The 27,128-nt window shown below is 39.5% G+C and overlaps 4 protein-coding genes across 13 annotated transcripts in view; 2 read left to right on the forward strand and 2 right to left on the reverse strand.

Annotated features, from left to right (window-relative positions):
• fbxl17 (F-box and leucine-rich repeat protein 17) overlaps positions 1–5,691 on the reverse strand; it is a 323,540-nt gene extending 317,849 nt beyond the window's left edge. Inside the window, exons 1-6 of the mRNA XM_072434057.1 lie at positions 5,487–5,691; positions 4,499–4,998; positions 3,486–3,836; positions 3,000–3,122; positions 1,440–1,697; positions 477–608 (exon numbers count right to left, since the gene is read on the reverse strand). Coding sequence (XP_072290158.1) covers positions 477–608; positions 1,440–1,697; positions 3,000–3,122; positions 3,486–3,836; positions 4,499–4,978 — 1,344 coding nt within the window. The 5' untranslated portion in view covers positions 4,979–4,998; positions 5,487–5,691. The remainder of the gene's footprint in view (positions 1–476; positions 609–1,439; positions 1,698–2,999; positions 3,123–3,485; positions 3,837–4,498; positions 4,999–5,486) is intronic.
• Positions 5,692–6,200: 509 nt separating this feature from the next.
• prxl2c (peroxiredoxin like 2C) lies at positions 6,201–9,630 on the forward strand. Of its 3 annotated transcripts, none has more exons than XM_072434065.1 (6): positions 6,201–6,446; positions 6,600–6,668; positions 7,775–7,828; positions 8,500–8,605; positions 8,884–9,018; positions 9,092–9,628. In XM_072434065.1, exons 1-6 carry the CDS (start codon positions 6,270–6,272, stop codon positions 9,220–9,222), a joined length of 672 nt encoding a protein of 223 aa, XP_072290166.1. In that variant the 5' UTR covers positions 6,201–6,269; the 3' UTR covers positions 9,223–9,628. The 3 variants fall into 3 exon arrangements, with proteins under 3 accessions (XP_072290166.1, XP_072290165.1, XP_072290167.1); XM_072434064.1 differs by having other exon boundaries at positions 6,204–6,452; positions 9,092–9,624; XM_072434066.1 differs by having other exon boundaries at positions 6,341–6,452; positions 6,617–6,668; positions 9,092–9,630.
• A 267-nt stretch (positions 9,631–9,897) lies between these two features.
• Positions 9,898–21,828, forward strand: cdc14b (cell division cycle 14B). Of its 7 annotated transcripts, XM_072434061.1 has the most exons (15): positions 9,898–10,173; positions 11,259–11,349; positions 13,101–13,176; positions 13,352–13,444; positions 13,512–13,588; positions 13,838–13,904; positions 13,975–14,125; positions 14,797–15,027; positions 15,760–15,898; positions 15,979–16,144; positions 16,215–16,312; positions 19,700–19,747; positions 19,820–19,906; positions 21,444–21,509; positions 21,582–21,828. In XM_072434061.1, the coding sequence occupies exons 1-15, from the start codon at positions 10,065–10,067 to the stop codon at positions 21,619–21,621; spliced, it is 1,539 nt and encodes a 512-aa protein (XP_072290162.1). In that variant the 5' UTR covers positions 9,898–10,064; the 3' UTR covers positions 21,622–21,828. The 7 variants fall into 7 exon arrangements, 5 of the variants coding, with proteins under 5 accessions (XP_072290162.1, XP_072290159.1, XP_072290163.1 ...); XM_072434058.1 differs by lacking the exons at positions 21,444–21,509; positions 21,582–21,828 and adding an exon at positions 20,774–21,173; XM_072434059.1 differs by lacking the exons at positions 9,898–10,173; positions 21,444–21,509; positions 21,582–21,828 and adding exons at positions 10,934–11,055; positions 20,774–21,173.
• Positions 21,829–22,990: 1,162 nt separating this feature from the next.
• Positions 22,991–26,332, reverse strand: LOC140346819 (intracellular hyaluronan-binding protein 4-like). Of its 2 annotated transcripts, none has more exons than XM_072433025.1 (8): positions 26,012–26,332; positions 24,616–24,754; positions 24,395–24,541; positions 24,260–24,331; positions 24,125–24,199; positions 23,879–24,053; positions 23,611–23,802; positions 22,991–23,184 (listed from the first exon to the last, which is right to left on the reverse strand). In XM_072433025.1, the coding sequence occupies exons 1-8, from the start codon at positions 26,232–26,234 to the stop codon at positions 23,119–23,121; spliced, it is 1,089 nt and encodes a 362-aa protein (XP_072289126.1). In that variant the 5' UTR covers positions 26,235–26,332; the 3' UTR covers positions 22,991–23,118. The 2 variants fall into 2 exon arrangements, with proteins under 2 accessions (XP_072289126.1, XP_072289125.1); XM_072433024.1 differs by having other exon boundaries at positions 23,611–23,805; positions 26,012–26,328.
• Between the last annotated feature and the right edge of the window lie 796 nt (positions 26,333–27,128).

Here is a 27,128-nt window from a genome sequence, read left to right on the forward strand (position 1 = left end):
TTCAGTCAGTTTATGCTAAATCATTTCTGCATTAATGTTTAAATCCAAATATGTTTGGGCAAATTACCAATGAAAACCCAAAGCAATTCATTCAAAACAACAAAGTGTGCTTTCTATAACAGCATTAGAGACTGTGATACTAAAAAAAGGCTTGATACTTGATATACTGATTTTAGACCTAAAAGCGATGTAATCTTCAACAAACCAAGAATAATAGTATTTTCTTTATTATCATCATGTGGTTCTGACAAAGGTTATTCTAAAACTATTCAAGTATGCTTTATTTTTTTCATGACACAAAATCCAACTACTGCCATTAGTCATTTTCATGCAAAGCCTCAACAGAACAAAAAGCAAAATGGCAAGTGTGAGAATATGTAAAAGAGGTCAAAACTGAAACAGCTTTGAAACAGCAAACCTCAGAATGGAATGTTTCAATGTTGACAAAAAAAATAGAATAAAAATGTGTGGCTGACCAGTTTGTTTTCCTGCAGGTAAAGTCTCTGGAGTTTGGGACAGCCTTTCGCTAGCGCCTCCATGCCTTCATCTGTTATACTGTAGCACTGACCCAGGTGGATGTCCTTCAGCTCTCCACAGTGCTCTCCCAGCTGACGCAAAGAAACAATAGTCATAGCTTTAATAAGTAGAAAGAACAAGTGCACAAACAAAAGATATATTTTTTTAAATTTATGTTTGAAAACAGATTTGCGTTTTGGAGGGAATTTATAGGGAAGTATATTTTTTGTCAAGTTTTTAACGCATTATTTCAGTGGATTTTCTTGGAATAATGCAATAAAAATAATGATTCAAGTTACAATTAGTCATATAGTGCATCTCCCCAAGGCGCTCCCCGTTAACACAAATTCCAAGAAAAATGGCTTTAGGTCTTATCGTTAAAATGCAAGAACAGACTTGTGTTTTAGAATAGATGTTAAAAAAAAAAAAAAGCAGTGAAGGAACAGAACGTTTCTAGAATGTAAATTTTGTTTGTTTGTTGGTCCTTTGGTCAACTTTATAATGCCAGTACAATTTACAACAAAAATGCCATGAATGTTCTTATTGTTAAATGAAAAGAGCAAATTCCCCCCCCCAAAAAAAGCTAAAGTTTCATGTTTGCATAATATTGTGTATTTCAAAATAGATATTGAACCCACCGAGATATATTTTTAGACTGTGAACTTTGTACTTTGTTGCTACTTTAAGTACACACATGTTTCTTTTAAATTATTATTTCACTAAACGTCCAAGAAATGATGCAATTATTCTCCTCTCTCGTCTAGTTCTATTGCGTTTGTGTTATATCTAATCTTTAAAAAAAATTGAAGAAATAAATTAATGATCCTTAATTCCAGGTGGAGTTGACTATTTTTTTTTTTTTTTTAAGTGTTACAAAAACAACAGCATATGTGCAATAAGACTGTTTAAAATCATCATCAAACCTTTTTCAATGCCTCATCTGTCAGTTTGTCCTGGTTGCCGACATGGACTTTCACCAGCAGAGGGCAGTGTGTGGCCAAAGATGAGAGCGAGGCGTCCCCCAGCTGTTTGCAGCGGTAAGCAGTGTACTTCTGTAGTCCGGGACAGTGGGAGGCCAGGGTGGAGACGCCGTTGTCATGGACCCTTCTGCAGTCCGAAATGTTGATCTCCGTCACGTTGTGTCGACGGGACGCTATTTTCACCAGAAGGTCATCATTCACCTGAGAAGAGACACCGGATTGAGAAAACAACTAAGATAAGATAAGATTAGCTATGCCTTTATTGTCCGCACATGGAGACATTTTGGTGTTACAACGCAGGTAGATACAGGAGGAAAGGACAGATAACTTATAGGAAGTTTAAAAGACTTCTTAATAGAAGAACTCTTATAAACAAAAACAAAAACTCTTATTAACAAAACTCCTGTAAACAGGTCCTCTCATATCTTAATAGGGAACGGAGGGAAGAATAAAAATAAAAGATAAAATAAAATAATAATAATAAAAATAGCTGGCATAAGACAAATAATACTAATAAAAATGGTAAAGTAAACACTCTTATTTACATCAGTTATATGCACATGAGTTATGACATTAATTGTGTGTGAGTATGACAGTAATTGCACATGAATATGACGGTATTGCAACTAGCAATTAACTAGTAACGTTATAATGTAAAATAATATAGAAAATTAAAACTGTAAAATTTTAGCCATAAATTTTTTTCAATATAATATGTCAACGTTGATAGACTAATCTAAATATTGATAAATAAACTAAATATTCAACTTTGAACATTATACTTTCAACATTAAACTTCACTTTAACACTGTGTATCTAGGACATAGAATCTCTGCGATGAAAACCGCAGATGGATACTTTTGGAAAATAAAAAAATGAATGACACGTATTGCTAACTGCCAAGGACTGGGCTCAAATAACAATATTTCCTAGATATTTGTTGCTTTTTTAATTAATTTATTTATTAGTTCGACTCAGTTTTTTCTTTCTGACATTTTTTGTTCCATTTTATTAAAAATATATATAATCAACATATATATATATATATATATATATATATATATATATATATATATATATATATATATATATATATATATATATATATATATATATATATATATATAATCAACATTCAAAAACATGTTTTTTTCCATATATTGGTTGGTCCCAATTTTCGATTCCATTTAACTTCTTATTAAAAAGTTATAAATTGGCTTTCAATATCAACATAAAGAACATAAACAAGACCGCTTTAGAGCGTTAACCAAAGGCATTAAACACAAAAACAGTCCAATTTCTTCTTTCAAAGCCTGAACTCTGCTCCGAACAACATGCTTTTATTACGTATCGCCCTTCCTAAATTATATTGTACATACTTCAAAAACTCATGGTAAAGCATATTTGTCTTATTGAAAGCCTCACAACTGTTCGTCAGGGGCCATTACCGTAGTAACTGCTGACCAAACTTAACCCGCAGTGCGTGGGTACGGATGGACTCACCTGTTGTAGGCCACTCAGGTCGATTTGCTTCCAGAACTGAAAGTCTAAGCAGAGGTCACGCCAGTACTTGCACACCAGAGAGGCACACAGACAGCGCTCCTTCACCGTCAAATGGGACAGCACCTGGTGGAGAGGAACAAAATGCTTCCATTCACTGCACATATAAAGACACAACACAATTGAAAGTTAAAGCTCTTGCAAACTACTTTAACTATATTCTCCTCTACTTTCATTGAACACTTTTTATATGTACCGTAGATTAACCCAGAGTCAAAAAATAACTGGCAATTATTACAATTCCAGCTATCATGTCCTCAATTGTAAGAATTGTTAAATAAATATAAGCATTGTTACAGTTCCTATAACCAAAAAAATATAGAAATAACAAATAATAATTGTCTCAGGTTGTATATGAAATCTCACACAAATATTGCTGTAAATATACAAAACAAAATCATACATGGTTTTAAAATGAAGACTGTTTACTTTGAGAAGGATGGAGGAAGGCAGTTGGTTAATTGTTAAATGCTCTGTTGCTTCCGGAGCTTTGGGCTGGTTGTCGTCATGGTGATGATTGCAGCATGGGGATGAGTTTGAGCTATGGGGCACATCTGCAGGGTGTCCCAGCCCACAGCAGCCCTCAGTGGGAGTGACAGAAGAGGAGGAGGAAGAGGAGGCAGCAGAGTGGTCAGAACAGAGCGGGGCTTGGCAGCTGCTGGGCTCATTTGAGGAGGACTCTGCCCCATTTTCCAGGCCTCCATCTGGGCCAGAGAAGGCACAGCGCGGCTGCTTACAGGGAGTGCACCTCTGCACTTCAGAGCACTTCCTCTTGCAGACCTGCCACATTAAAGCATAGTTAGTGTCTATGTATTTAGTAATAACTATCATTTTTAAAAGGATCTTGAAAGGACTTTACGCCATAACATTAAAGTGACATGATTGTGGAGTCAATTAATGATTGTGGAGTCAAATAATGATAAAGTTCAACATTTGTGGATAGTGTTTTGGATTTGTTTCAAAAATAGTGAATGTCCCATAGATAAATAGGCCCCTGGTTTCCATCTGAGATTATCAAATCTGGAACATGAATGCAGTACATCCATGAATTACAGAACAGTTGCAACAGCAATGAACACTTTAAAACTAAATATTATATATTTTGAATTGGGAAAAAGTCCTCAAAATGTTGCATATACCAGGAAGAACAATTGAATTGGATCGAATATTATTACATTTTTATATTGCTAAAGTGCACAATGAGACAGAGCAAAGCCTCAACATGTATAGATCAGATACAAGGTGTTCTAATCTCTGAACCTAAGCAGGGCTGGGCCAAGTTAGTATTTGTATTGAAGACCTGGCATTCCCAGGCGCCATGGTGACAACTGTGTAGTCCTTAGGCAAGACACCAATCCAATACATCATTACTATTATTAGTAGTAGTAGTATCTCTTCAACCACCTCCGCATACAAATAAAGATCGGTACATCGGGTCCTACCATGTCAGGATAGTCGCAGACAGGCACAGGCACTGGGATGGGCACAGTCACAGAAACTCCAGCGGTCCGAAACACCACTGGCTGTGGAATCAGCTTTGCAGGAACAGCTGATAACAAGCTCCTGCTCTGGTCTTCTAAAAGCACTAGATCTCGAGGGGCCAACAGGAACTTGGAACAGTCCTCTGGTGATGCAAGTGATGCGTATCGTTCTGCGAGTTTAGAGGCAGCAGCAGGTCCTATTCCCACTCCGACACCAGGAACGCTCACTGCAGTAATGCTGTTGTGACGGCACCCGCTGTTGGTGACTCCTGCCTTGTAGTGGTCGCTCTCCTCGTCAGGGTCGGTGTTGTTGCTGTGGATAATGAAGCAGAGCATACACGGCCCCTGCAGCAAACAGTTCCTCTTCTTCTTCTTCCTGTGATGCAGTTTACGAGTCCTTTTCTTTAGGTGGAAACCATTTTTGGAGAGAAGATGGCCCATATAGATGATTCAAGGTAACTCTAAAAAGAAGTTGAGATGCAATTAAAGCAAACCAAACGGAATGACAGACTGAACTGGCTCATGTTTACTCAATGCTTTAGAGTGCTTCTGCACATTGTCCATTCACTAGACTGGGGTTGAAACAAAGATGCTCTCATCTAGACAACAATCACAGTAGACTACTTTGGTGCATAGTATTACATTGTAAAGAGTATGCCTCAAATCAAAACCACCCAAAACAGATTTGAGATTTCTTGGTGCACAGAGCAGCGCCCCAGCGCCTGCCTGATGAAAACAAAGATGTAAACAGTGAACAGGTGGTCAATTGTCTGACCATCACAGAGAGAGAGGCGTGGGCGGCACACTCTGAACTTTAGTGGATTTGATCAAAGTAACTTTTAACACTGAGGATAACATAAGAACCCATGTACCAGCCTTAAGCACCTGTGACAGGCTAGCTCAGTCCATCTGACATGCTAAGTTAGCTCCCACATTATTAAAGCCTTACCAGTGCACACGGTGTCCCCACACCACGCACGGTGCGCGCATACTACTGCTGCTGCACGGGGACAGCGCGCGCGACACGAGCCAAAAGATGCACAGAAGCACACACCGCCTGCTCCTCAAAAACAACAGTGTTTATCCAAATACAGGCAGCTCAGGCTCAGGCTCTGCAGCTGCGAGGGCAACACTTCCGCACAGAGGGGCGGGGACACGGAAGCCGACGAGGCAGTGTCTCACAAATGTCAAATTCAGAATCAATTATAATTTTTTTACGGCAGAAAAGCATCCTCTAATTGTTTTTTGTGCATATTTGCTATTACATAGACCTATAGGTGTTGTGTATTCTTATACTAGACTAACCTGCTCATTCAAATTACAATAGAATAACAAATATTTGTTTAAAAATGGTCCTCTTACAACATAGGCTTAAAAATACGGCAGTCATTCATAACATTGCACCACAGTACCTGCACTTCTGCATTTGCATTAGGTGCACTCCTCTGTAACCAAATTAGACTTCATCCACGAAAGGAAAATTGCCTGTGCAACGCCAACAGTGCAGTTGAGAGTTTTGTAAGGCTATAATATATGTCAAATCGTGCCTGTGTCCTTATCCCCTTTAATGATCATCAGTCCAAACACTCTCACGAGTGAAACATGTCCCCACAGTCAATGGTCCCGACAGCACACACAGGAGGCGCACATACTCGGGACATGGGCGTGAGTTTCCATCTCCTCCCAATCCCAGAAATAGCCACGTCCTGACGGGGAGAGAACGCCTCTGAAAATGGCAGAAGTTTCACCTATAACGCAGCAAATAGGCAAAGAAACACACGACACTGGATCTACAGCAAGTGTAGATTTCAGCCTTGAAGAAGTTGAAGACTGTTTAGTGTACAACAGACATGGAGCAGTCGTTCCGTTCCAGAAATTATACCAAGACAGGAAATCGATCATCATTTTTGTACGGGTAAGGGTCTGTTTTACGCACACTTTACGCTCGATAGCTTGTACCTTGTACCTGTCTTTGACATGTAAAATAGCTATGTTTTCTTTTCATATAAACTTGTAATAATGTTATGCTCATCTGATAGTTTGATGTGTTTTGTTTTGACAGAATTTCTTGTGCTACAGCAGTAAAGAATATGTAGAGGACTTGTGCAAAATTCCAAGAGAGACACTGCAGGTAGGTCCTTCAGGCAAGATTTTAACATTTGGACTTTTTATTATTATTATTTTTAGCTTATGGTGAAACCATATAAAACATTAAAAAAAATGTTGGAGATTATCATCAGGCAATGCTGGCATGCTTAGGGCACTTTAGGATTCATAGGATCCTTAAATTGGACCAACATTTAGGCTAATTTGACAATAGTAAGGTACGTTTTATAATAAATGAAAGCAGTGCCTTAAAATAGACACATTAAAATGTGTTTTATCATGTTCAAAGTGCTCGTTTTATGCAGGAATTTGTTGTGCAGTCTGATGGCGCAAGGGACAAAAGATCTCATTCTAATTATTTGACAATCTATTTATTTTATATGCATAACGCTTATTTTACAAGGTAACTGCAATGACTAATAATGAAAGGGTTTTGGATTTTATTTCCACTGGGGCGCTCCCATTGTCAAAGTTTAAAAACAAGCTGAACAAAACATAGTAAAAAAAATAAAACATTTTATGTTTGTAGCATTGTAATAAACATTTGTAACTTTAGTAATTCATAAGTAAGTAGTACTTATGTAATACAGATATACAATACAGATCTGTAATCAGTGCTTTTTGATCAACAAAGGCAACATGTGACATTTATACTTTGTATTCATTTGTATTAAATAACATTATTCAAATAGGTTTTTGCCACCATAGTCAAAAAAAGCTGTGTTAGGTCATTGCAGGTATAATTCCTTATTCATATTGCTTTGGTTGCCGTTGTGTCACATACACTAATAAGGATTTGATTTCCATTAAACTGCTATGTGTAATGTTACTCCACCAAGCAGTTATTGTTACCAAAGCCGGCAATGACTGCTATTCATTCCTCTTTCCACCAGCAGTCATACAGTCACACCAAAACATTCAGGCAGGCAAAGTGAGAGAAGTGTCTTGCCAAAAGACACAATGACAGGATGCGTTGTTGTTAGCAGGGATCGGACCACCAACCTTCAAGTTAGTTCAAATTCCTCTAACATCCATGCCACCACAAATGTATTAGATTATATGACATATTCATACTTTTGAGTCAACTGTGCTCGTGTTTGCAATGTTGTTTAAAATATGTGTGTCTTTCAGGAAGCCAACATAAACCTTGTTGTGATTGGGCAGTCTGCTCCTCAACATATTGAGGTAACCAAATATTTCCAAATCTTGGGGTTGTCAAAAGTAACGATATTAAGATACTAATCAATACTATGTCTAATGTAAAAAGTGGATAATACTTACTTATAACTCATTTGAACAAGTATCGATACTGGATTTTTTTTTTACCAACATTTTACCTTTCCTGAATTATTTTAGAATGATTTGTGATATACTAATATTTTGTTTTGATCCTGTTTTTAATCATTGTGATATCAACACTAGCATAGTGTCACGAACGGCCGAATGGAGCCAAATTACAGAGCTGGAAACAGGCGAAGATTTAACAGTCTTTAATAGCACAGAACAGAAAAGTACAAAGTCTTTTGGTGACTATTTTTGGTGAGTATTTCCTTAGTATTGAACAATGTCTGGAATTTTACAACAAAGGAAAAGCTTCACACTCTATACCAATTTCGATACCACAGTTTTGTATACATTGTATTGTCATTTTCAACACAAAATAATTCCTCAAAATTACCATATGATCTTGTACTACTACTAATTCTAAAATATTCAGAAAAGGTCCAATTCTGTTCAATTTATGTGATTTTTCAGATCTCATGTAATTATTGATAAGTAACTGAGCATCCTTTTTTGAGAACACTACATCTACATCTTTGAATGATAGACTCAAAATGTTGTTTTTATTTTCCCAGCCATTCTGCTCACTGACAGGATACCCTTATGAAATATATGTCGATCCAGAAAGGTGCCTTTATCAGAAACTTGGTATGAAAAGAGGGGCAAAGTTCACACCGTCAGGTATGCCAAAAAATACACTAAACCTTTGCTTTATGGCCAGTGTATTGCATACCCACAATCAGGGGCCAAAAAATAGGGACACTTTTTTGAGCTGGGTGAGCTGGCAAAAAAACTTTAAAAGCACATAAATGTGGCTTTCAGAAAGAATGAATTAGATGATAAAAGAGACAGCGTTTATCATCTAATTATCTGAGGACTGGCTGTAGACCTCTATAAAAAGCATATCATTGGAAATTGTATGTTTTGCTTGATCAGTATATTTACGTCTTTACCTACAGGTCACATCAGTCCTCATGTTAAGTCGGGTCTTTTCACTGGCCAAATAAAAAGTATATGGAGGGCTATGACAAGTCCCGCCTTTGATTTCCAGGGAGACTTAAATCAGCAAGGAGGAGCCATGATTATAGGACCAGGTAAACCTTTTCCTAACCAAGCATTTTGCCTTCTCTCTCACATGTATTTAGTCTCCTTTTCTTCTTATTTTAGGCTCTAATGTTCATTTCTTCCATTGTGATATGAACCATCTGGATCACATGCCCATTAACTGGCTGCTGCAGCTGGCTGGAGTTCAACAGGCCCTGGACTTTAGTCATAAACACAAAATTATCCATGTATAGGTCCTGTATTTACACATCTCATGGATACAGGCTTTTACATTGCTCTGTAGCCTATACTTGATATCTAGAACTGTTGTGACTAAAATGTAGCAATTATGCAAAGATCCCAGGATTTATATTACAATAGGCTGGTCCTAGGTTTTGAAAAAAAAAAAGATTTAATGTCTTATTCTTGCTATTTATAATGTTGCTCTTATCTGTTGAAATGTTATTTTATAAATTTGGAATTTAGACATGCATACATGCATCACACAAGAACTAAAACTATTTTTAAACTTGCAGTACGATATCTCCTCTTGTTGTTGGCTGGTTTCTACATTTAGTTTTTGTAAGTTCTCTCTCGTTACCTTTGGGTGCTGTCTTTATGTAGCATGTAGCCTACATGTATTATTGTTGTTCATGTTATTTCTGCTTGCATTGTACCAAAAGTAGAAGTTTGTGAATAAAGAGCTTGATAACAATGTTTCACCTATTCTTATGTAAATGCAACACACAGACTACATCATCTAAGCTGTAGTGTATGATTTAACTGTCCCTTGGTCCCCAGAGCTGCATGCATGGCTGCAGGACAATCTCCATATGCTGCAGTCGTACAGTGGAGCTCGGTCACTGGACAGAACACTGTACGTCACGGGGATTCAAAGACCTCCCCCCGCTGTACACGTCACCGACACCAGAAAAGAGGCTGGAGCAGCAGCAGTGCCACGGCTGACACATCCAGAACACGCAGCTCTCCGGATCACCCCGGGCGCAGCGCAGGCATGCGGGAATAACAGCGGGGGCAAACGGGGACAAGCCCTTGGACTGCGCGCTAATGCGTAGTGCGCATACCTGAGGAGAAAATGAAACGCAAGAGCGAGAGGAGACGAACCGAGTCAAGGAAGAAGCGCTGTGCAGCTCGCAACAGCTCAGAGGCGGAGCCAGTCTCTGATATTTACATAGAGATAACAGGTAAGTGGGTCTGCGCAGTGAACCCACTCAACCCCAAAACCTATTGCACACGCACAGACAAAATGTGCCAGTTTGACCATGGAAACGCAGATGTTTTTCATTTTGACCTATAACGTGTCGACACCATCCGCCCCTTTAGCCCTGTCGTGACGGGCTGCCCCTAATGCCTCTGCAGGTTAGCGGGACCAAGGGTTTATGCAACGAGCAAGTTTCATAGATAGGCCTTTTGTGGCGAGGATGACCACTCGCGACTTCACACGACACAGCGCTCTAAACTACCAGGCTTTTTACAATCAGCCTGTATCGTATTCGCGGCTCCATTGACACCTTTTCGCAGCCTGGGGAAAAGGAAGGGTCAGCGCGAACCGAGGGGAAATCAGGACTTTGACTGGCTGAGGGCTCGTCCTAGCAACCGCTCCGGCAGCTGCCGCGGGGCCTATCATGTGTCTCCTGGAGAGAACTTTAAACTGAAAGGGGTGGCGCCGGTGAAATGTGGCATTCGACGTGGCCAATGGCGAGGCGTCGTGCGTTTCCTCCAGCCAATGGCGTCGCGAGGGGGCGGCGTCAAGGCTGAGCTCTTTTTCAGCACCGTGCGCACTTGAGCTCCGTCCCTGCCCTCCGCCTCCACGGCTGGTAACTTTCCTCGGCTTGAAAACAAACACAACGCGGGCGATTATCTTTTGATTTAGTTTTTTTTTTTTTTCATTTTAGGATCTCTCTGACTTAATCCAGCCTTTGTGCTCGTTTGACAAGTTATGCGCAAGGCTTTTTAGAGAAGTTTGGCTCTGTACGCGTTTTGGCTCAGCCTTGTTATGTTCAGATCAGTGCGAGCAGCGATGACCGCGGACGACGTTTTCTCGAGATGCGCCGAGATTATAAAGGGTACGGTGCACGAGTTGTGACATTTGCAGTATTTAGATCGCTTGGGGTGAATGTGGCGCAGTTAAAGCGACTTGGACAGACGATGGTAACTGCCTCCTCCTCTCCCCCTTCCCCCTCTTCCCCCCCTTCTCTTCCTCCTCCTCTTCCTCCCCCCTCCTCTTCCTCTTCCCCCTCCTCCTCTTCCTCCTCTGTTCGACCTCCAGATCAACTGTACTTCGCCAGGCTCCAGCAGAAAATCAAGAGCTCTGCAGACCGCCACTGTTTCTGCATAGACGATGAGCTGGCGTATGAAAAGTAAGTTGCAAACAAGACTTTTTTACTTTTTTTGCTTTGCTCTAGTTGAAAGATTCGTTGTTTATGCGGTTGCACTCAAACTAACCCAATACAGTGTTTTTTATGCTTTTTTTTTTTTTCTTTACTATTGAAATCAAGCAGTGGCAGCAGTAGCCTATTACATACATATAACTGATGTAAATAAGAGTGTTTACTATATAACTGATGTAAATAAGAGTGTTTACTATATAACTGATGCAAATAAGAGTGTTTACTATATAACTGATGTAAATAAGAGTGTTTACTATATAACTGATGTAAATAAGAGTGTTTACTTTACCATTATTATTTGTCTTATGCCAGCTATTTTTATTATTTTTATTTTTATTCCCTCCTATCATTATTAAGATATGAGAGGTCCTGAGTTTTGTTAATAAGAATTTCTATTTTTGTTCATAAGAGTTCTTCTGTTAAGAGTGTTTTTTTTAAACTTCCTATAAGTTATCTGTCCTTTCCCCCTGTAACACCAACATTTCCCCATGTGTGGACAATAAAGGCATATCTTATCTTATTAAAGTGCCTATGACCGTTTGGATTACTCATTGAACATGCTGTTAGGATAAATGTTTTTGAATTTTGAAAAATTATAAAAATGCTATCACAGATTAGCACATTTTATAGGTGTATTATTTCACTTCCTGTTTGTAATTGATGACATCACACTAGGAAATTACCCAGCAAACATTAGCGAAAAATATTTAAAAAAAAAAAAATCTAATATAACACTTTTTTAATTTGACAAATAAAAATACATGAGAGCACATTTTATTTTGTTGAATTAATATTTAGAGAGTTTTTAAAAAAGTAGTTTCTTTGTGTAATTTATGCATACATTTTGACTGGAATGAGTATCCCTAGTGTGATGTCACTTCCTGTGATTTTCTACACATATACATATACATATATATATATATATATATATATCTATCTCTCTATCTCTTCACAAATTCCTACTCGATTAGTGTAAAACTATAGGTCAAAATTAGAAAATCCTGTCACACGCACTTGAAATAAGTGTCCAACTTAGACATGGTAGTGATTGTCCTTAAATTTCCTTTCTATAGCATTCTTTAGTTAAAATGTACGTACGTCTGTCATTATATTTACTTATCATTCAATAAATTGCAGCTGATATGATATTATTTGTGCATTTTCTTTTATATTCCAATAAGTTGCTTAGTGTCAGATCAATATTTTCTGTAACTACCAGTAATTATAGTTTCTAAACACTAAAGCAGTGTTTCATTTGGGTTTTTATTTGTTGCAGAGCTTATTTTTTAAAATGTATAATGCATTTATAAAGATATTTACTTCCCTGACCAGCCATTCCCAACACGTTTTGCCAAACTACTTATCAAAACTGTGTGTGCGGGGCTGGTGGGTCAGGCAAGGGACTTACTGGATTATCCTGTGTTAAAGTTATTGTGTCATTGGCATAAAGTAGTTTCAATATTCAATATATAGTTTATCGTGATATTTTCTGTAGTAGTACTGTATATTGCACTCTAAAATTGCATAAAACAACATTAACTACAAGCTGCTTTTTATCATACGTCATTAAAAGAATTCCACCCTGCTGCAGCTGCGTTGACCTCATCCAAACAGTCCATACTTTAGTTTGTGTTTAACATTGTCAGTAGCTGATTCCCGTTTTGGAGTCCCCTGTGGCTGTGAGCAGAAATAGACCTGACCCTCCTTTTTTATCTCCTCAGCTTCTATGCGGACTTTGGTCCACTCAACCTGGCCATGTTTTACCGCTTTTGTTGCAAGCTGACAAAGAAACTCAAGGTAAATGACACCACTCATCTGTGACTGATGGCATGAAGATAAATCAATAATGGGCTGTTTGTCCAAAGAATGGCATTAAACTGAACTTTATTCAATCACAGGTTTTATTTTTGTTATTATCTCGACCTGGTTGCGTCTTATTTCACTAAATGTGTCATTTTGCTTGTATTCACAGTCAATTATTCTTTCAAGAAAGAAAATCATATTTTATACTTGTGGGGATCAGAAGAAACAAGCCAATGCTGCCTATCTCATCGGTTCCTATGCAGTAAGTAAGATATAACAGCTTAATAAACGGTGTTATTACATGCTTAATGAAGTATTTCTGTATTTAGGTAATGCATCTGAACATGACTCCTGTTGAAGCCTATAATCTTTTAGTGTCACGGAATTCAACATATATTCCTTTTAGGTAAGAGAGGGAAGTGAGTGGTATTTCGCTTGTAAATTTAAACAAAACGTGTCAAGAGATGATCACGTTTTTGTTTCATCACGTCTTCAATCGGTGCAAAATGCTGTCAAAAGACTTTTTACTAGATCGTCGTGTAAACCTCGTGTCAATTTTAAAGTTTCAGTGCTGACTTTTAGAGCTCACTCGTCCGTGTACAGACTGGGTTTTTGTGTGTTTGTTTTTAACTGATTTCACCGTCCGTGTCCTCAGAGATGCCTCCTTTGGAACGTGCCTGTACAATCTGAATATTTTAGACTGCCTCTGGGCTATTCATAAGGTACGGCATCCACTCTGTAATCTCCATGTTTTTTTTTTACCTCCACTGAAACCTATCTTTTTGTACGCAGGCCCTTGACTTTGGCTGGGTTGACTTTGACAAGTTTGACGTGGAGGAGTATGAGCACTACGAGCGAGCGGAAAACGGAGACTTCAACTGGATTATTCCCGGAAAGTTTCTCGCTTTCAGTGGGCCTCATCCTAAAAGCAAAATAGAGAACGGTAAAGATTTTTTAAATATCACATTTACTGTATCTTCCGTACCTGCCAAAAATGCATAATAAAGAAGAAGAAAAAACATATATAAGTTGCACTGGAGTGTGAACTAAGGTTGCAAGTGTGAAAATAACAAATAATATGACATATAAGTCGCTCTGGAGTATAAGTATATAAGTATATATACTGAGAGTGTTTTTCAAACTTCCTATAAGTGATCTGTTCTTTTCTTCTGTATCTACCTGCGTTGAATCAATGTAATTTCCCCATGTGGGACAATAAAGGAATATCTTATCTTATCTTATAAGTCGCACCCCGGGTCCGGAAGATACGGTACAAATTTTTTTGTCTGTTCTAGAGATAATTTTTATTATTATTCAGATATCGTTGTGTGAAGAAACGTCACAATTATTGACTCTATAACCAAACAAAAATCAAAAGTTAAATCTTTTAAGAGTCCTGTTTCCAGTATTTGATCAGTATTTACCAAATCAAACTTTCTAAATGACTGAACTAAATTTAAATCTGACATAAAGAGCCATTGGAGAATAGTTGTACTTGACGTATATTTTCTCCTAAAATTGTCACCTTCGTTTTGTTTTGGTTCTTACGATCATATTGTGATTTGAATGATCCTGATTATCGATTTAACCTCGACCTAATCTTAATCCACACAGGGTACCCGCTCCACGCCCCCGAAGCCTACATTCCTTATTTTCGGAAACACAACATCACTTGTGTCGTCCGATTAAACAAGAAGATGTACGATGCCAGGCGCTTCACAGACTCTGGCTTCGAGCACCACGACCTGTTCTTTGTGGACGGCAGTACTCCCAACGACTCCATTGTCCGGAAGTTTCTCAACATCTGTGAGAATGCAGAGGGAGGCATTGCGGTTCACTGTAAAGGTATGCAGAAATGATGTTGTTTACATGCAGATTTTTGTATGAACAGCAAACTGTAGGGCTTAGATAAATATTGTATGAGTTGCAAAACATTTTTAATATCTCTGGATATTTATGTGATCAAACACACGACCAGTGACCAATGTCTGCTATTATATCCGCGATTAGCTTTCAAGCTCCAGAACTGAACGGTATTTTGTCTGCACCAACTACAGGAAATGAATGCAGCATGGGCTTCAAACCATCACATGTGGTATTAGAAGAATGTAGACTATAAAAAGATTGTATACCATACTTTACGGACTATAAGTTGCACCAGAGTATATGTCGCACCAGCCAAAAATGCATAATAGAGAAGATTAAAGGATATATAAGTCGCACTGGAGTATGAAATAAGGTTGCAAGTGTGAAAATAACAAATAATATTTTGTATAAGTATGTAAGTATAAATATAAGTATATGTCGCACCCCGGCCAAAACTATGAAAAAAGGTGTGACCTATAGTCCGGAAAATACGGTATATACATTATAGATATACACTTTCCTCACTGTAATTTTCATTTGCAGAGCCGTGTACTGTAGGCGGTATGCTTGTTATATTAATTGTGGGAAATGATCATAATTGGCTCTGTAGATCTGAGTCATATTCTTTTGTCAGTATTGGCCTTGAAAAGCGTGCTATGATCCGACTCTGCCTGTGTGAATGAGCCTCAGACATTTGTTTCACCATTTCAGCTGGTCTGGGCAGAACAGGCACTCTAATCGCCTGTTACATAATGAAGCATTACCGTCTGACCGCTGCGGAGGCCATCGCCTGGATACGGATCTGTCGGCCAGGGTCCGTCATCGGCCCTCAGCAGAACTTTGTCGAAGAGTAAGCTTTTAATCCAGACCATTCTCTTAATAGAATAAAAACTGCACGGGGATCGATATTGATTCGATATTCTTTGGTAGCAAACAGAGTGGCATGTGGAAAGAGGGCGACGTCTTCCGGGACAAGATGCTCAAGGAGAGAGACAACGGTAAAACGGCCGTGACGAGGATCCTGTCCGGAGTGGATGACATCACCATCAACGGGACCAACAAGAACAGATCGAGCAAGACGAACGACACGGAGCAAGTATGTTTTGTGGTAAAGTACGCAGCATGGTCCCCGGTCTGCAGTCGAATTCACGTCCACTTGTGCGCAGTATATTGACGACGAGGAGAGAAACGGCTTCACGCAAGGCGACAAGCTGCGAGCTCTGAAAAGCAAACGGCAGGCCCGGTCCTCAACAGGATCGTTATCGTAAGTACCACGCAAACGCTTGCATAGTTGATAGAAGTGGCCTTTGCCTCAGGTCTTTGAATTGCGCACTGATCGTTCAAATCGATACTTAAGAGGATTTGAATAGGACGTTTAGTGATATCAGCAGTGTTGGCTAATGAACACTGGTCTACTGATGGTGCCACCTTCTGAAAGAAAATATTCTCCGTAACTATAGGCTTGCTACATTTGGAAAAGTGCAACAAATGTATAGTAGGACTAAACACAGCAATTTACAATCAAACATAAATTCGTAATGTTGCTGAAAGAAAAGGTTTGAAAAAGGGGTATGAACTTCACTCACAGGTTTCAGAAGCAAAGTTCACCGCTATTCAGACTGCAAAAAGGGTTCTGCGTTGGTTTCAGGGACAGTGTTTGACATTTACTACATCTTCTATGAATATATTTATTTATACAGGGGAAAGGATGTACATGAATAAGCATGTTAAAGGTATCACCGCACACATGAACTCAGGTTTGTTAAAATACTATAATCTATTAATACTTCTACTAATTATTAAGCTATAACAGTGCAGTGAGCTCAACCCTCTGTCTGTAAAGATGAGATCCCACGCAGTCTTTCCGTTTTCTCTGTGACTCCAGCCAAAGAGGCTTGCTGTCTGTCAGCTGTAGACGGTTGACCGGCCTCTGCCAATGTACCCATTTGGCTTTGGCTTTTGTCGTCCCATGTCAGGCAGGTGGTAGTGTTCTGCTGCAGCCTCATGGGTCCGGCGTGGCCCGTGTGCTGCCTGCCGTTGAAAAGATAGCACAGAGGGGGAAGAGGGGGAAAAGTGCATGTGAGGTTTTGTATAATGAAGGTAAGTGCATGTCACTTCCTGTCAGGCTGACATCTGCTTCCTGTAGAAACAGCGGCTTTAGGCTTTAGCTGTGGCTGTTCCCTCGTACGGTGTGAGGTGGAAATGCACTTGATGAATGCATTATAGTTTCACGCCCGTCAGTGGCTGTGCTCACACGCACACCGAAATCTGTTTATTATCTGATTTCTGGCCCTTTTTTGAAGATTATTTTAAATTCTATGCAACCACAAAATTTGATGTTAGGGATTGTTATCGGAGGATTTTGCTGTTTTTTTTATCTTTTAAAGAATCTATTAACTCCAAAAATGTGATGGTAATCAGATTTTGATCAGTATAACCGCAGCCACAGTTAGTCCGTCATAGAGCTAAGGCTTTTGGAGTTAAATCTGTTCTTTTATTCAACTTTTCAAGGTCTTGATTTGTTGAATTCACTTTTTAGGGCTTTGTTGGGTCCTTTTTTAAATTAAAGTTTTATTTGTTTCATCACAGTATAGAGATCGGGATTGTGTCATCTCACCTCAATATTCTTCTCTTTGTTTCATCAACATAATTTTCAGTGGAGAATTTAAGGCGCTTGTTGAAATGCATTCCAACTGTAAAGTACCAGTAATAGTGGTCCATGGCCCTTTTGTTTACTTTTACTTGTTTTATCCCGATCACTATATATCAAATGTGAACGTTCTCATCTGTAAATGGTTTATTTCTCTCCTCAGCGTGTTCCCAAATATCAAACTTTAGCCATGCATTTATTGTCTTTAAAAGTTAAGCCTTTATAATGTGTGCACCGATGAACAATATGTGATTGTGCCGATCTTCACCACGTGGCTTCACCGTTTGCCGTAAAGTGCATGTCTCATTCCACTGGAGAGATGAACCCATTAAACGTGTTCCTCTGCTCCAGCGCTGTGTCTCTTGCATGGCCTCAGCCCTGTGCATGGACAAACACATTTCTATGTTGGGTCTATGTTTCTGTCTAACATGTAACTAAAGTAAGTCTGGGTTAATGGTCATTGCTGCTGTTTTGTTTTTCCATCGTTTATGCGGCTGGATTGGTGAAAGCGACTCACACCGTAGGACTGCTTGTAACGTGTACAGGATACAAATAGAATTGGAATAGTTAGTTTTAATTGTATTTCTGTAATTATTCAATGTTTAAATCATTTCTATTGGTTATGGAAATATATTTTGTATTTTTTTAAATCACTAATGTGGGTATTTCGGTTTTTAGAAATATATTTGCCATCAATTCGGGCAAATAAATAAAATGTGATGGTTAGAATTGAAAAAACAAATCTAATTTACATTCCATATTAAGTTAATTAGCATAAAGAAGACGGAGCTTAATTTCCTCAAGTTTGAACTCCGTTCCAAACACACTTTTACCCATAGTACATTTTTTTAGATTAAGATTAAACAGAGCAAATCTGATCATTAATGATTGAATCTTGATTAAAATGTAATTGTTGTATAGCCCTAAAGGAAGTTGTGTGAAGGTGCTTCATCTAATCCAGTCTCAGGGGAAAGCAGAACATCAGAGTGACCCTCCCGGGCTTTTTTCTCAGTGTTTTCCTTTTTTATTTCCTTTTTTTCCGTTTGCTCTTGTTGGATTTGTCCTCCTTTTTAGATGGCTGGTAGCCATGCTGCTCTCCTCCCTGTGTAGCCTTGTCCTGTGGTGGATTGTGTATGGCTTCCCTTCTTCCATCCTGCATTTCAGTATAGACGGTTTAGGATTTCTATGAACTCTGCCACCGCCAGACCCCCAAAAACCTGCCCCCTTCTGGAACTCTAAATAACAATACTGTAAGTGAGCACGGCGTATCTTCTCAATTCCCAAGTCAAATTAGACATTGGCTGAAATCATCCTCCTGTTCTATTCTTTTGATTGTAGATGACTATAATTTAAGATGATAAAATACAAAACACAGATTGAAGATTCTGTTCTATAGATCCATTTCACTCTCTTTGTTCTATGGCTTTGCTGGTCCTTCTAATTTCTGTGGTAACTAACAGATTTAACCCTTTCTTGATAAAGATCCTGTCCTTTAGGGTTAGGTCTAGATCAGACACCAGCAGGCTCGCGGAAGTCAGAATTCCAATATGGCGGCGACCAAAACGGAAATGACTGTCCTCAACATGGCGGCTGATACAGCTCAGGCAATAATTTTCTCTCTTGGATCCAAACCCTAACCCAAATCCGCTCTCTTGTCCCTAACTCTAACCTTAACCCTAAACCAGTGTCTGAAGCGTATCGAGGGCCGCCATATAATTGTCTTTTTGGGCCGCCACGAGGGCCGCCATATTGGAGCTAATTCTGACTTCCGTGAGCCAGCTGGTGTCTGATCCAGTGTCCACCAGTCCACCCTGTCTTTAGAACATTAGCACCACCCTGGCCATTTCTGAAACATTGCTGGCATTATTACTAAAACTATTTAGTAATATCACCTGGCTGCGTTCTTTGCTATATTTTCATAACCCTATCTCCATTTTATCTATCTCTGCCCCTTTGCGTTTACAACTAAATCAGTTTGCCGTTCTATTTCTTGTGTTTCAGGTTAGAGGAGAATAAGATCCATACCAGGTCATCGTCTCACTCCCCGAGGTAGAATTCTGAACTCGCACATGTGCTTAGTGACTGGAGTAGTGTGTCATGTTGGGTCTGTGTCTACTGCAGAGTGGTCCTACAGGCCAGCATCAAGGCGCTGTCCGATCACTCAGACAGCAGGAAGAGGATCAGGACTTCAGTGGCCTCTAGTGGCAGGTTGGTGGTAGTGTTTAAATTTAGAGACAAGATTTCAAACTTTATTTCGATACAAAGGATAAGACCAGTTTAAGGATTCATTATATTTGGATAAATTTTTAATGGTATAAAAATCATACATATGCCACTCAGAAATTAAAACGGTGCACCAAAGTCTATCTCTAGTTTTTGTTTCTAAAGAGCTAGTATTTTTTAATGTATTTTATTCCATTACTTTTGTATACAACTGAACAAATGTATACCAGTGGAAATTTGTATCTAAATGAAGATGAAGGCAAACCAAGAAGTCATAGCCACCCATGTCCACCTAAAGTTTTAGTCAGCTCTGTGCAAGGGATGCCAACACTATCTGAACAAACAATTGTGATTATTCTGGTCAAAATATAGCTAGCAAAACAATCTGTAGCAAAAATGGGTCGTTTAAATAAATATATACTTTTTATCTGGCTGTTTATATCCCATTAACAGTACATTTATTATTCAGAAAGGTGGATTTCATAAAGCTGTTCATACTACAGCAATGGTAAAATAAGGTGCACAACGTAACTTTTCTGGTATCTGCCACTAAACTGAGTTACAGGTCAGATCTGTGGAGAGGTGAGTCCACTCAGTAAGTGCATTTGCAGGTGATTTGGAGCAATAAAACACTTGTAATTGAATAGATGCAAGATGTATACGTTTCGTGTCGTGCTGTGTAACAATCAAAGCAACACAAATAACTTGCACAATAATATCCATGGTGACAAGCAAGTGGCAGATCTTCAACCAGAAAAGTTACATTGTGTACCTTTTTAAAGTGAATGAAGATGCTTCTTTTCACAGTAATGATAACACTGAAAGTTCATATCACGTCCCTACTCTGTGCAGCACCAGGCTGGTCAGGTCCCTAGGCAACTTGAATGTAGTGACTGGAGACTTCATGTGCTATGAGCCATGTGCCAGCCATAGAGACACCACTAGTGCCAATGCAGGGGCGCCACTCAACTTAAACATGGCACAGATTCACCTGCAGGCAAGCCCCCAACACCACATCCAAAACACCTCTCTCCTGGCTGTTTCCTCATGAGCTAAACTGCTAAATTGGTATTTGTAATTAACACTTTGTGGCACATTTGCTTCGTAATTGTTCAAACTTCAGAGACTTTACAACTTTCTTCACTAATTCTATGGGCAATGAATGTAACTCTGACTGAGATGCACCACAGAAAGTACTTTTACTAACATGAATAAGCCAACAATTAGTTTTGAATTAAAGTTAAATTATTTTTGAAAACTCTTGAAAGTAGCTGCTGTTTGTTAGCAAAATAAATCAAGGGTTTTTGAGCAAGTTGGTGCAACGCAGTCAAACATTTGAGATGTTCTTAAGCTGGTATGTTTCTGTTGCATTTGCATGTCCTTTGCTTTTCCCAGACTATCATTTTACAGTGGACTATGGCTGGCTATTGCTCCTTTGAATTGCCAAACTTTTCTATCTGCCATGTCTGTTGTTGCACGTTACATTCTACTCAACTGTGTCCTTGTTCTTTCTTAAATCTAGACGCACTGTCACCAACGGACCTAAAGCCTGCACTTCTTTGCAATCAGTGCGATTTTCTAGGCTTTGGTAACTTTTTACACATGCTCCACTACACAAATGTAGATATGTAAATTTACAATTATAATTTGTGTTTTTCAGTCACTCCATACCCAAAGCTAGAGCGCCTCTCCTCCGATGAGTCTGCCTTCAGTATATCATTACTTATTTGGCAGTATGTTGATTATTTAAACATGTATTGTTTTTCTTACTGAATCATAAACTCAAATAAAGGCATGTAGTAGCAGTTTTATTACTCCAATCTTAGACTGGCATCTAATCTGTGTTTCTCCTTAATGAAAAATGTGCAGTTAATTATGAAATGTCAAAAGTAAGGCCACTACACATTTTATGAAATGTTTTATATATTTTTATTGTTTAGTGCCTATAGTTATATAGTTTAGCTATAATACAATTTTCATAATATAATTCTATACCGTTAGTACTTTGTAAATATTTTGTACCCTGTTAGAATCATGTTCTTACTTAGCAATGGTCCTAAAGGGACTGCATGTATTTATCATCTACTATGTACTTGCTAAAAGCACATATTTTTAATAAATCAAGATTGTTTGAGTTCTTAATTTCTTCCACAATGCTACTTCAATTGATTTCACCTGTCACAATTATTCCTATAACTTATTCAATGTTTCATATTTTTTCTATACGGTATATTTAGCTTTAGACAGTTGAAAAAATGCTTTATATAAACTAATTATAGTCACAAACCAATTAGTGTCTGAGATGCATTTTAAACGATCACATCCGACGTTTTAGGGGGATAATCCTGCTTTTAGTCAGTAATTGACATTCAGCAGTAAATCACTTCAAAATGTCATGGTGACTGATGGGTCTAGTTTTGTCAGATCTACACGTGAAAGGCTAGGGCTGATGGGCAGCTTGGCAGCCTCACTTCTGTCAGTCTGTCCCAAGGCAGCTGTGGCTACAATAGTGGCTTACCACACATGCCCAGTGAATGAATACAACGAAGCATCTTTGAGTGCTATATAAGTGGTATGAATCAATGAAAATTAGTGTGCTGCAACAAACTAGAACTCAACTTAGCTAATGCTATAACTAGTTCACCATGTAACCTTTGAGACCAGCACCTACTGGTCTATGTGTAGATAGTCAGGAGCTCCCACTCCTCAGATCTGACCTGTAACTGGGGCTTTTGGAATCAGCTGCTTTTCTCAGACATTCTGCATGTCCATGTGTTACCGTGAGTTCTCCAGCTTCCTTCCACCGTCCAAAGACATGCATGTTAGGCGAAAATTAACAACTCTAAATTGGCCCTAATGAATGACAGAATGTGTGTCTGTCGCCGAGTTAACCCTGTGAAGAGTTGGCCCCTGTCCAAGGTGTACCCCGCTAAGGCCCAAAGTCACTGGGATAGGCTTCAGTCACCCGCAAGCCCTAACTGGAACAAGCAGTAGAAAATGACACTTTTTGTACATAATCAAAATAAAGCAAAGCCATAAACATTTGCAAATTGTTTTATTCTCTAGCTGCCAGTGCTTTCAGTGTAACAACAGAACTCAAGTCTGAAACCTCAAACCTTAACTGCACATATGAAAAGTGTTATTTATCAAGTGTTAAAGTGCAACGGGCACTCGCTGGAAGTATATGAACAACCAGATTACGGTCCTGCAGACAGAGCTGGGAAGTCTTCGGGGTCATAAGGGTTTGGTGCCAAATGGTCCCCCTAAAATGTAGATAGAGTATGTTATCTTAAAGTTTTGCCTTTTCAAATTTTTTTTTTTTATTGTAAGCCTTTTGAACATGCCTTAGTTTGGCATCTAAAGAAAAAAAAAAAACTGCATCTCTGCTAATTGGCAATGAGTTTTAACCGTGGTTGCAGGGGGAAATTACACAGGTTCATAATAAACTAGAACGTTTCCCCAGAGATGCTAGGTAGCCACGTTGTTGTACTAATGGTGATTATACGGGAAAATGCCCTTAAAAGCAAAATATTCTCAGAGCCATGTCATAGATCAGGGAAATTCAGAATAGTGTTGAAAACTAGCTTGAATGAAGCCAAATACTACTCCAGGCATGTTTTTGATGAGGGAACAATGTTAGAACATGGTTCAAATCTAAAAATATTTTTTTTTAAAAAAGGTGTCCTTACCACTTCTAGTATGGGCTTCATTCGCTCCGTCTGAACAGTTGAACCTCCTCGAATTCCTCCTCTTGGCCCGCCCCTGCCTCGACCTCCACGACTGGGCCTTCCAAGACTCCCAAAATTTATATCCAGGAGGGAGGTGATGTCATTCACAGAGCGGCGGAGGAATGTGCCCTCTTCATCCAGTTCGTCCAGCACCTTCTTCAGATTTGTAGTACCAAACATTTACACATCTGAATTTGCACACAGGTGGTAACATGATCAGTCCGCTCACCTCCAGGTGCTTGGATTCGTGTATGACTTTAGCTTTGGAAGGAATCTTGTCCTCAGCTTTGCGGATGTTGAACTCCACTTTGGGTCGATTAACCTCCTGCAAGGCTTTCCATTCATCAAGAGACATCTCCACGGCAACGTGGACGACCATTTCACCTTCCTCCTCTTGCTGCCCCCTGTCAGAAGAACAAACTGTTTGCCTAAAACTGAATTAAGACTGAACAAGCGCTACAACATCATTACTTACAGATTTTCCTCATCTGCAGAAAACTGGGGTTCTTCAGACTTCACTGGAGCAGCTTCTGTCACCTCCATCATCTCACTTTAACATAAGATTATAAGCCTATGTCGTATTAAAGATTTGTGTTTACATTTAACAAACCTTGTAGCTTCATTGACAGAACCCCAGTTCCAGGCGCCCCTGCCTCCTCTTTTCTCCTCAGGTGAGATGCCACTGAAATAAAATAGAAAAGTCTTAAACGGTCACAATAAAAATGTGAAGTCTAATAAGGCTTACGTTCCGTTGTGTCGATCATATTCTCTCTTGCCCCTCAGGTTGAAAGTCTCTGGGTTCCTAATGAAGCAGCCACCTCTTCCTCCACCTCCTCTTCCTCCTCCTCCATAGCCTCCTCTGCCCCGGACATCAACATCTTCATAGGATGGCCTGTGGAGACATTCCAATGTACAGTCTATTCAAACCAATTAAACTACATTTCTAGTCTAAAAAGGATGTCCGACCTTGGAACAGAGAACTCCTGTAGAGCATTGTCTGAGTAGTTCCTCCTTTCACCATAAGCGGCCCTCTTTGTGCCCCTTTGACCTTCTTCCTTCTCTGCTCTCTCAGTCACAGATCCAGCACGGCTCTGCAGTTTACGAACTACAAACACAATGCATTTATTCAGCAGACGTAGGCTACATACAAAGTTGGCAACTTTTAAGTGTCTTAACGTTTAAACACCTTGATAAACCAATACATATTCAAATGCCAATACATTTGACAACATTTGGGGTTGTACCACCAAAACACTTCCATCAACTGGAAATTAGTTTCTTTATATTGCTTCCTTAATTACAGTGAATGAAAAAATAAAAAGGCAGGGGTGTCCAAACCAAGGGCCATGTATTGAAAGTGGTCAATAAAGTGAATCATTGATCATTTAATAAATCTTGGGACAAGTCCATGTAATCCCTCATATGTCCAAGAATGTTCCATCGTAGGAAAAGATTTGGATCTCGTCTGAGAACTCTAATACTTACTACCTCACACCTACTGTAAGCCCTGACAATACCTGGAGATCAGGGCGATTCAAACTTTATTCTCCCGAGGGCCAAGGAGGTGCACACCACTATTTTAACATTTTGGGTCGCACAAAATAACAAAAATATTTTAGAGGGAAATAACCAAATGCTTTACAAACATTGCATTACAAATTTGCCTATCCAGGACTGAACCAGAATTAAACTAGGACAAGACCAAACTAGGTCTAAACTAGTGCTAACTCAGAATTAAACCAGTAAACAAGATTGTATTATTTTTTGTTTCAAATAATTGGCCCCTGACCATGTGGACTGGATTAAATCACTTGGAGGGCCTGATTTGTCCTACTGTAGATAAACAGGACGGATCTGCAGATTGAAAATGGGTCGCACAAAATATCCCCAACCCTGTTTCAATAGCAAAAATTATATTTAAGAGAAACATAAAATGCTTTACGAACATTGCTTTGCAGAATTGCCCATTCCGGACAGAACCAGAATTAAACTAGTGCTAACCCAGAATTATTCCAGTAAACAAGATTTTATTATTAGATTATATTTAATACCGTGACAATGGAGTTGACTGGATCAAATCACTTTGAGGGCCTAATTTGGCCCCCGGGCCTGTTGAATAGTCCCGAATATAAATCACAGCTCTGCAGATTGAAAATGACTTTAGGGTGAAAGTGGACGGGAAAAAGCTTTAGTTGTGGTCATCTGGACACCATCAAGGCTCCGGGCACTCATTTACTGTGATGTTTTAGGTTGTGGTGGTTTAAGGGGCATTGGACTAATGGAGTTTGCATTAAAACGTGCTGCCCGGGATCATTTTGGCTAATTCAGCCACAGGCACCTGAAACCACACGTTTAACATTACCTGGGACTGGCTCCGGGGCCTCCGCCAGGGCGCGCCTGTTCTTCTGAGACTCTTTCTGACCAGGCTTTTTATGTCGGTTTTTGACGTCTTCTTGATTCTTGTTCTTCTTCTGTTTGTCCTTGTCGGTTCCCGCCTCGTTTAAGATGTCAAACGGATCCGCCTCGTCGTCCAGAAGTTCACCAAACCTGTTGGCCACCGCGCAGCCGTACTCGTCCGGGAGCATTGTGACCTGGAGTACGGGAGAGCGCCTTCCCCCGGTGTAACGACAAACGACTAAATAAACGACAACGGCAAAGAAAACGCGGAGGTAGCGAACAGAAAAGCCGCTCGTGTCAGGCCGAAGAATCAACAACCGGTACCACGTGGTTGGGCTCACTTAAGTGTTTGCAGGTGCGTGCGGTGGTCCCTAGGCAGGCGCGCGCCCCCTGCAGTCCGCTATATACATAATACATATACACATACACATACACATACACACACATACACACACACACACACATATACATATATACACACACATATACATATATACACACACACACACACTTAAACACACACTCTCACAAACACGCACACACTCTCACACACACACACACACACGCACTTACACACAGACACACACAAACACGCACACATATACACACACACACATCTACACACACACACATATACACGCACACACTCTCACACACACACGCATATACACACACACGCATATACACACACAAACACGCACACACTCACACACACACACACACACGCATATACACACACACAAACACGCACACACGCTCACGCACACACTCTCACACACACACGCACTTACACACACACACTTACACACACACACGCACTTACACACACGCACTTACACATACACACTTACACACACACACTTACACACACGCACTTACACATACACACTTACACACACGCACTTACACACACGCACTTACACACACACACTTACACACACGCACTTACACATACACACTTACACACACACACTTACACACACGCACTTACACATACACACTTACACACACGCACTTACACACACGCACTTACACACACGCACTTACACACACGCACTTACACACACACACTTACACACACT

This window comes from Eucyclogobius newberryi, unplaced genomic scaffold (genome assembly GCF_026437365.1).
Source record: "Eucyclogobius newberryi isolate DKJ021-1_F unplaced genomic scaffold, fEucNew1.0.hap1 SCAF_6, whole genome shotgun sequence".
NCBI classification, from domain to species: domain Eukaryota; kingdom Metazoa; phylum Chordata; class Actinopteri; order Gobiiformes; family Gobiidae; genus Eucyclogobius; species Eucyclogobius newberryi.

Excerpts from the sequence above, each read along its gene's own strand:
- LOC140346819 (XM_072433024.1), bottom strand. The coding sequence starts at position 26,234 with ATGCTCCCGGACGAGTACGGCTGCGCGGTGGCCAACAGGTTTGGTGAA. Across the intron at positions 24,542-24,615 it reads CAGGAGTTCTCTGTTCCAAG|GCCATCCTATGAAGATGTTG; the intron begins GTCGGACATCCT and ends ATGTCTCCACAG. Across the intron at positions 24,054-24,124 it reads TCTGCAGATGAGGAAAATCT|GGGGCAGCAAGAGGAGGAAG; the intron begins GTAAGTAATGAT and ends TTCTTCTGACAG.
- prxl2c (XM_072434064.1), top strand. The coding sequence starts at position 6,270 with ATGGCAGAAGTTTCACCTATAACGCAGCAAATAGGCAAAGAAACACAC. Across the intron at positions 6,453-6,599 it reads CGATCATCATTTTTGTACGG|AATTTCTTGTGCTACAGCAG; the intron begins GTAAGGGTCTGT and ends TTGTTTTGACAG. Across the intron at positions 8,606-8,883 it reads GGCAAAGTTCACACCGTCAG|GTCACATCAGTCCTCATGTT; the intron begins GTATGCCAAAAA and ends CTTTACCTACAG.
- cdc14b (XM_072434058.1), top strand. The coding sequence starts at position 10,065 with ATGAAACGCAAGAGCGAGAGGAGACGAACCGAGTCAAGGAAGAAGCGC. Across the intron at positions 11,350-13,100 it reads GATGAGCTGGCGTATGAAAA|CTTCTATGCGGACTTTGGTC; the intron begins GTAAGTTGCAAA and ends TTATCTCCTCAG. Across the intron at positions 13,905-13,974 it reads GCCTCTGGGCTATTCATAAG|GCCCTTGACTTTGGCTGGGT; the intron begins GTACGGCATCCA and ends TTTTGTACGCAG.